The sequence below is a fragment of the Lepus europaeus genome, chromosome 9 (assembly GCF_033115175.1).
Source record: "Lepus europaeus isolate LE1 chromosome 9, mLepTim1.pri, whole genome shotgun sequence".
NCBI classification, from domain to species: domain Eukaryota; kingdom Metazoa; phylum Chordata; class Mammalia; order Lagomorpha; family Leporidae; genus Lepus; species Lepus europaeus.
In genome coordinates this window covers 36,138,456-36,146,700 of record NC_084835.1, presented here as the reverse complement: position 1 = coordinate 36,146,700, position 8,245 = coordinate 36,138,456, and the positions used below count along the sequence as shown (strand labels likewise).

The following is an 8,245-nucleotide window of genomic DNA, read 5'->3' as shown; positions in this document are numbered from 1 at the left end:
TCCTCCCCCTCCCCCTCCCGTCTCTTCCCTCCTTCCCGATTCGCAAACCGCTCGCACTTTCCCGAGGGGAGCGCGGGCGCCAGTTGCCTCCTTTTAAAGTTTGAGGGGCGGTGGCGGCGGCGGCCGGCAGGCGCGGGGGAACACAGGGGCCGCTACGGGAGCCGCGCCGCCGCCCAAGTCATTCCACTTCAAGTGACTTCATGTGATGTCAGCTGAATGTAAAAGACAGTGATCTCACGCGGAGGGGAAGATGTTTGCTATCAAAATGTGACAGAAGAGGCACGCTGCATGGCTCGGAACGCTTCTCCTTGGCGGTGGGGACAAGAGGTAAAGGCGAGGTGGCTCTCCCGGGCCTCTGTAACTTTGCCCCTTCACTGTCCAGCTCGCAGCACGCGCGGCGGAGGCCCGGGTCCAGGGAAGGGCTCAAGGGGAGGGGGGGTTAATTTGAGGCTCTTTTCTTCTTCTCCCCCCCACCCCCGCTTCTCCTTTTCCTTTGTAAACCCTCCCACTTCTTCCCTCTTTCAAAGTCCCAGGGCAGGAGCTGGTGGGTTCCTTTGCGCGCCGGGTTAATGGGCGGTAATTTGGTACCCTTGGGTGCACTTTGTTCTGCCTCTGTTCATTTGAATGCAAATGGGTGACCCGGGCCCGACTAGGTGCTTATTAAATTGCGGCTTCCCCCCCTGCCTTTTCCGGAATGCAGACTTAGAGGAGAGAGGCTGCGCCCCGGCCCAGCCTGGCTCGGCTCGGCTCCGCGCGCCATGGCAAGCTCCGCTTCCCTGGAGACCATGGTGCCCCCGGCCTGTCCGCGCGCCGGAGCGTCGCCGGCTACTTCCAAGACGCTGGCCTTCTCCATCGAGCGCATCATGGCCAAGACGTCGGAGCCCCGCGCGCCCTTTGAGCCCCGGCCTGGGGCGCTAGAGGCCGACGGCAGCCAGAGCAAGAAACTGCTCAACCTCTGCTCGCCGCTGCCCTGTATGATCCCCCTGCAGCCCCTCGGCTACGAGGTGCCGTCCAAGACACTGCTCAGTTACTCGGAGCTCTGGAAAAGCAGCCTCCGGGCGGGCTGCGGCGGTGGCGGTGGAGGAGGAGGAGGAGGCGGCGGCGGCGGCGGCGGGGGGGCCCCGGTGTGCGGCGCCAGCGGCTTGTGCAAAACCAACTGTGGCGTGTGCTGTAAGGCCGAGCTGGGCCTGGCGCCGTCTGCGCTGCCCGCGGGCAGGGTCATCAAGCCGCAGGTCATCAACCAGGCGGTGGGGCTGCCGGCCAGCGGCTCTCTCTACTACTTCAACTACCTGGACTCGACCGCTTACCAGCCTTCCGAGCTTCTCGGCGGCCACCTCTTCCCCTCCGGCCTCCTCAACGCGCAGGCCCCGGCCGCCCTGGCGGCTCACCCCAAGCTCTTTCTGCTGGAGAATGCCAAGCTGGCCGGCCTGGCCGCGGACAAGTTCCCCCATCCAGCTCCCTACCCCCATAAGGAGCGCTTGCCCGCGCCGTTGGAGCAGGTGCTGAAGGAGAACTCGGCCTTGACCGCCGAGCGCAGCGGCGTCAAGGGCCACAGCAAGCTGCCCGGGGGCCCGGCGGACGGCAAGCCCAAAAACTTCACCTGCGAGGTGTGCGGCAAGGTGAGAGTCCCAGGGACCAGTAGGGATAGGGAGGGGCGACCAGCGGCGGCTGCTTCCTTGGAAACAGCCCGGAACGCCCCCTTTCTCCAACAGAGGAGCTGCCCCACGTAGCTGTGTGTTCACATGGAGGGGGGGGGTGTCCTTGGGCCTCAGTCTCCTATCCTATAAAATGGGGATGCTCTTGACGGCGGCCACACAGTATTGGGGTTAAGCTGTAGGTTTGGGAAGCATTTTACAAGCCAAGAGGGGCTCTGGTCTCTAGAGAGGGACATCGGTCGCGGGACACGGGCTCTGGTTTCCCAGGGCTGGCTCTAGGTCACCCAAGAGATGCACGACAAGGCTCCCCTCGTGCCCCCCCCCATAGGTTTTTAACGCTCACTATAACCTCACCCGCCACATGCCTGTCCACACCGGAGCCCGACCGTTTGTGTGCAAAGTCTGCGGGAAAGGCTTCCGACAGGCCAGCACGCTCTGCAGACACAAAATCATCCACACCCAGGTACGTGGCCCTGGGTCGGCCTGACCCGCGCACGCACGAACCCCCTTCTCTCCCTACCTCCTGCCCTCAAACTACACCCTTACTCCCGGAGCCAGCGCGAAGCACCGAGGGTCCGAAGGTCAAGGATTTCCCACTTCCGGGGGGTGGGGGGCGTGTCCCCTGGAGGTGTCCTCGGGATAGCCTCTTCCCTCCAGGGTCTTGGCCTTAGTGTGTGCGCGCCCCTCTCCGCAGGAAAAACCACATAAATGCAACCAGTGCGGCAAAGCCTTCAACCGGAGCTCCACGCTCAACACGCATATCCGCATCCACGCAGGCTACAAGCCCTTCGTCTGCGAATTTTGCGGCAAAGGCTTTCACCAAAAAGGTAACGTGCCGGGCGAGGCCCTCCCCTCACCTGGGGACTCGGCGAGTCGTGGCTGGAAGGGACCGCGAAGGAGGGCTCTGGGGAAAGGCAGCGCGCACGCTGCGGGCTCGGGCGCCGCAATTCTTTGCAATCGGGTTGTGTTGGGTTTAAGGGGAAGCTCTCCTCTCAGGGTTTGTAGAGTTTGCTGGATGCTGGCGGGGTGCACTGGGAGACTCCGAATTTGGAAGGTAGAAGGGAAGGAAGGATGCAGAAGGAAAGGACGTGGGAAAAGGAGTGAATTTTGCCTTACAAAAGAAAAAAAAAATCCCTTTGTAGCCGAGGCACCCTTTTCAAATGAAAAAAAAAAAAAAAAGGACCAAGGAAGAACTTTAAGGCTCCGGAGACACTGGTCTGGTGCTCAGTGCCCCCTACGTCCAGCGCCCCGCTCGGATTTTTTTCTTGGGGTTTTTAGATCTCCAGGTGGTCTTGGGGGTGTTCAGGGTGGGGGGAAGTAACTTTTTAACTGAGGAGGGGAAAAGACGAGAGGAACGAAGCCCGGCTTTGTGCGAATTTCTTCGAGCGAGGCATTTACCCCGCCAAAGACCCTGTGCGTCTCTGGGCTGCGCTAAAGTTTCCCGGCCCGCCGGCGAGCTCGGCGGGAGGGGACGCTTCGTTGGGGCTCCGTCCGGGGCGGGGCAGGGCAGGGGCGCGGGGCGGCTCGGCGAGACTCGGCGCTCTGTCCAGTCGGGAGCTCAGCGGGCTTGACGCATACGAAGTTTGACAACTTCTTCACTCGAAGAGGTCGCGCCCGCCTAACCAAGCGTCGCCTTCTTTGCGCGGGCACCTGAGCCACCCCCGGGGTGCTCAGGCCCCCTCCTCATTCCACTGCCTACCCCTACTTTTGTGTTGTTTGTGTTTTGCTCTCCTGTAGGGAACTACAAGAACCACAAGCTGACCCACAGCGGCGAGAAGCAGTACAAATGCACTATCTGCAACAAGGCTTTCCACCAGGTCTACAACCTGACCTTCCACATGCACACCCACAACGACAAGAAGCCTTTCACGTGCGCCACTTGCGGCAAAGGGTTTTGCAGAAACTTTGACTTAAAGAAACACGTGCGCAAACTCCACGACAGCGTGGGCCCCGCCGCCCCCTCCGCAAAGGACCTAACCAGGACAGTGCAGAGCTGAAAGCCATCGCCTGGCCCTCCCTTCTCGCCCCATCCTACCCCCAAACAGATCACACGTATAAACTTATTTCTAAAATTAAAAGAAAAAAAAACTATAGCAGAGAGGCTAAAATCTATTTATCGAAACCAGCATATTTTTGGAAAGCTATACGTTTCCTCGAGGACCGGCAGCATTCGCGTGGCTCCCACCTTTGTGTATTCAGGAAACTTATTTAAATCCAGTGCGCCGAAACGTATTTAATTCCAGGCCTGGGCTTCTCCTTGGGCAGCCTGTCACCGTGAGCGCCCCGCAAGAGAGCGGCGCCCCAGCCATCTTTATACAGCTATGTAGATCCTCCTGTACAAGCGAACACGGAATATATTACATATCTATGACCCAATAAACAGAATCGTTGGTGCGCGTGTTCTTTCCCCCCTTTCCCCTCGCCGCGTGGTCAGTTCGGCCACCCCCACACCGAGAGGGAAATAGGCATTTGTAACATTTCCCTCCCCAAATGCGACTTCCGTGGGTGCCGCTGGGGCCGGGGTGAGGCCAAACGGGTGCTCCAGCGGCGCTGGCGTGCTCAGCCAGCCAGGAGCTAAAGGTTTAAAGGCCTTCATCGGCCTCCAGGAGGTGCCAAGGTTTTCTTTGGTGACTGCTTGGACGCTTGGCATTCTGGGTGTTGCCTTATTGGGTAAGAAAATTAGAGGGGAAAGAGGGGTGTGTTAAACGTGGTTGGGTTTTGAGGTGCATTCGCGAGGCCAGCGGCGCGCCCGCACGAGTCACCACGCACTGCCCTGCTGGGGCGCTTCCGTGCGCATCCTGTGGTCCAAAGCAAACCAAAGGAGGACGAGCAGCACTCGCAGTCTTCCCCGGCGGCTAAGGATCCCCAACCCCGCCTGCGCTCCGGGTCCCGGGGGCTGGCCGCCCGGTGCCGTACGCCCTACCGCCGGAGGGCGCGCCGGGTCTCCCTGCGCTCGCCGCCGCCGCCTCCCGGGCCCTGATTATCGCGCAGTTAGCCCATTTCCTGAATAGCTATCTCCGCCGCCGAGCACGCTGATGAAATGATCTCACGCTTGCTTTCTAAGTAATGACCCAAATTAAGAGAGAAAACAGAGACCCTTCAAACAGCATTACATTAATCATCTAATCATTCCCAGGAGGGGGCCGGCCGCCGCCGCCCCGTTTGATCCGAATCTGATAATCAAGAGCTCGGATTACTGGCGCGTCGCGCCGGGCCTCCCTCCACACACACTTTTAATATCCGCGCCGCCATTCAGCCCACGTCTTCTGGAACAATGTTCCCCAGTGCCAGGAGGAAATGCGGCGTGGGGCCCAGGAGCGCGCGTCCACGCAGCCTCCCCGTGGAGGGGGTGAGGGCGGCTGGGCGCTGACCCCTCGCGGTTTTCCACTGCCGGTGGCGGCTCTCGGGTGAGGGGGGAGGGAGAAGGGGAGGACGGTTAAATAAAGCAAGGGGCAACCCCTACGTAACCCTGAAAGCGACTTGAGCGCAGGTGAGCCCAGCGCGTGGTATGCAGTAAGCGCTGAGCGCGCCTTGGGGCTTGCACAGGTGAAAATCAGCTCATTCCCCGAGCGTGTCTTCCACGCCAGACACACGTTCTCTCGCTGGGAGTGATTGTGCCCACTTAACGGAGGAAGAAACCGAGGCAGAGACGAGCGAAGTGGCCTGCGCGGGGACCCTGGGCTGGGTAAGGCAGGAATTCCAGCTCCGGGCTTGGGGGAGACCTTGGCCGCCTTCGGGCCCGCGCGGGGGTGGAGGACTCTCGGGCTTGGGCCGGGGAAGAGACGCTGGAAGCAGAGTGGAAGCGCTCTCCTGTCGCCGGCCCCCGCCCGATTCGCAGGCCCATTGCGCCGGGAAGGAGAATTGTCGATTTTGTTTGCACAGAGGACGGCGACAGCTTCCTCAGGCTGTCGCGGGGGTATTTTTAGTACCTCCGATTCAGAAATAGGAACGCGCACATTAGAATTCCATTTCCTGAAAGGAGAGCGTCCTCGTTTTTTTGTATTCCTCCCCCTCCCCCTAAGTCTAGGAAGGCGCAGCCAGGGGAGGGGGGACGAGGAAGCGAGAGGGAATTTAAATGTTAGCTCGTTCTGGCTGCGGTTCGCGGAGTGAGACTGGGACCCAGAGGGGTATGCGGTTTTAACTCCGCAATCTCCGTCGGTGCCATAAACCCCAGGAAACTCCAGGATGGAGAGGAGGGCGTGCAGGCTAAGGATAAGGAAACAGTGCCTCCTCGCCTTTCCCAAGCTTGTTTCCCCCGGAGGGGACGGCGGGCGGGCTCGGGGAATGGGCACCTGTCCTTGTTCTCAATCAATCCCACACACGGGAGTTCTTGGGTGCCCCTGTTGACAGTCGTGTCGACCCAAGTCCTTTCCTTCCTGCGTGGAGGATCCTTTGTAGATAGGCAACTAGGAGGCCAGAGGATGGTCACGGGGAGCCCCCTTCTTCCACAGCTCCTGGATTTTGTGGTGGTGGAGGCAGGGGCGAGAAGTCTGGACGTGTTCAACTTCTCTTCCTGATGGATACCAGTCCAGGGAAAGAAACCTGTAACCATCAAGTGGGAGAGCTTTCTTTGAGAAAGTCTGGCGTTAAAAAGTTTTTGCCAGGAGAGAGAGATGGAAAGGGTCAGCCATCTCCCGGAATGGGAAAAACCTGTTTCCAGGTTGACAGTCCCCGAGATTGCTGGCTTGCCAATCAGGCAGCAAATAAACTCCTGGGAAAAAGTGGGAGGCAGTTCCCGGATGGACTGCTCATCTCTGCAGTCAGGCAGAGGTGAGGGAGCTGTGTGGCTCAGAGGGATACCTGGGCAGGGCTGCTTGCACACTTTGCACGCTTTGAGGTTGTTCCCTCGAAACTTGATTGTTACTTAGGCTTCACACCAGCCTCTGTCAATCGCTCTCACCTGAGAAGGTGTTGGTTCGCATCTGCCGGCAATTGGAGATAAACAGAGGTCTTCCGTATCTCTAAGGCTTACCTCTGCTAGCCACAGGTTGAGGTCTCTCGGATTTAAGAGACCTGCTTCCATCAGGTGTGCGATGGAGGACAGGGTTCCTTCACCTGAGCGGTAGTGCAAAGAGCAAAGGAACCTTCTGCCTGAATTGCCAAACACTTCGCGCAGGCAGCACGCATTCCGAAGCCAGCGCTAAGCTCTTGCAGTAACCATCTTAGCTCTGAGCCTTCTTAGTTATTCACCATGCATCGGAATTGAGGGGTGAAAGGCTTTGTTTTCGCATTTTCCCCTCTTAATATTAAACTGTTTGCATGACTTGCAGTTTACGATATTAGTAAATGACTTAAACAAGGTAGTCATCCGCTGCATATTAATATTCTAACTTTGATTAAATTGAAGAGGCCGCCCTTAAAAATATTTTTAAAAAAAATCAAATTGCGGGGGAGGGGAATCCTGTCACAGACACAAAAAAGACTCCAATTATCTTTTCCCCTACAAGATGTTTGTTCTGTCCATGACTGCTCACACTTCAGCAATCTTGCCAGCAAGACTCAAAAAAAAAAAAAAAAAAAAAAACCTTCCAAAGCCACAGCCTTATACATAACAGATTGTACAGTCCTATTGCCTTAGGCGGGTAGAGGTTCCTCTCTGTAAAGAGCGACACAGAGAAGGTGCCAGCATCCAGACACATTTCGGGGGGCCCTGTGCTCCTTCTTGCCTTGTCCGCAGAAGCGCGTCTATCTGGCTGGTCCCCTAGGAGCTGTTCAGCTCCCAAGAGGCTGGGGGGGGGGGGCAAGAGTGGCAGCAGCAAGACATCCAGGTGTGCCGGTGGGGAATGGGCTGGGGGAGGCTGGAGAGGGGGCGGCCAGAGAGAGGACTGAGTCCTGAGAATGCGCTGGGAAATTAACAACCTCAAGGCAGCTGCGTTGCCCTTTTCCCTGCACTTGCCTCTCAAACGTCTGAGCAACCAGTTTGCTCCTAGAAACATGTTAATTGCCAACGGAGCTCATTAAGGCATGCACATGCAAAACACAGCAAGAAAGATTAAATGGACAAAAGCGCAATAATGAACTGTCAACAACCGGGCCCATCTACGAGACCAGGATCACTCAAGAATGAGGCATTTAGAGGCAACAAAGGATTGTCTGGGACAGGAAGAAAAGACGACCTAGACTTTTGTTTAGTCAACACAATTGATTACAAATGAGAGATTAACAGGATAGCTTCAGATTTTTTTTAAAAGAGGCAGAAAAGAAAAGTCCAATTAAGTCCACCGAATGTTAACTACATTGCGTTCCATGCCTAGCCCCAAAGAAATTCTCATTAAACCATCCCTGGCGATCCCTTTTGGAAAGTAATTTGTCTCCCTGATGGAGCAGAGAAAGAGACTCGTGTAAAAGAAAGCGTTAGTTCTTGGCACAATGAGCTTAGGAGACACACTAGAAAGAGCCAAGGGGGGAGTTAATGAGCATCTGACAAACTGCTTGGATTCAGGCCTAGAGAACAGCGATGAAAAGATGAAATTGGCCAACAACTATTCTTTATATCAAACATAAAAAGGCCAATCTGAAATGGGGCTGCTCAAAACTGGTTGAAAGTACATAGCCCAAGGAAAGGGAGCCCCAGCCAGGCCTCTTGCTGG

At 57.1% G+C, this 8,245-nt stretch overlaps 1 protein-coding gene across 1 annotated transcript; it reads left to right on the top strand.

Moving 5' to 3' along the window:
* Positions 1–758: 758 nt before the first annotated feature.
* FEZF2 (FEZ family zinc finger 2) lies at positions 759–3,652 on the top strand. The gene is made up of 4 exons (XM_062200183.1): positions 759–1,619; positions 1,984–2,118; positions 2,350–2,482; positions 3,393–3,652. The coding sequence occupies exons 1-4, from the start codon at positions 759–761 to the stop codon at positions 3,650–3,652; spliced, it is 1,389 nt and encodes a 462-aa protein (XP_062056167.1).
* The last annotated feature ends 4,593 nt before the right edge of the window (positions 3,653–8,245 follow it).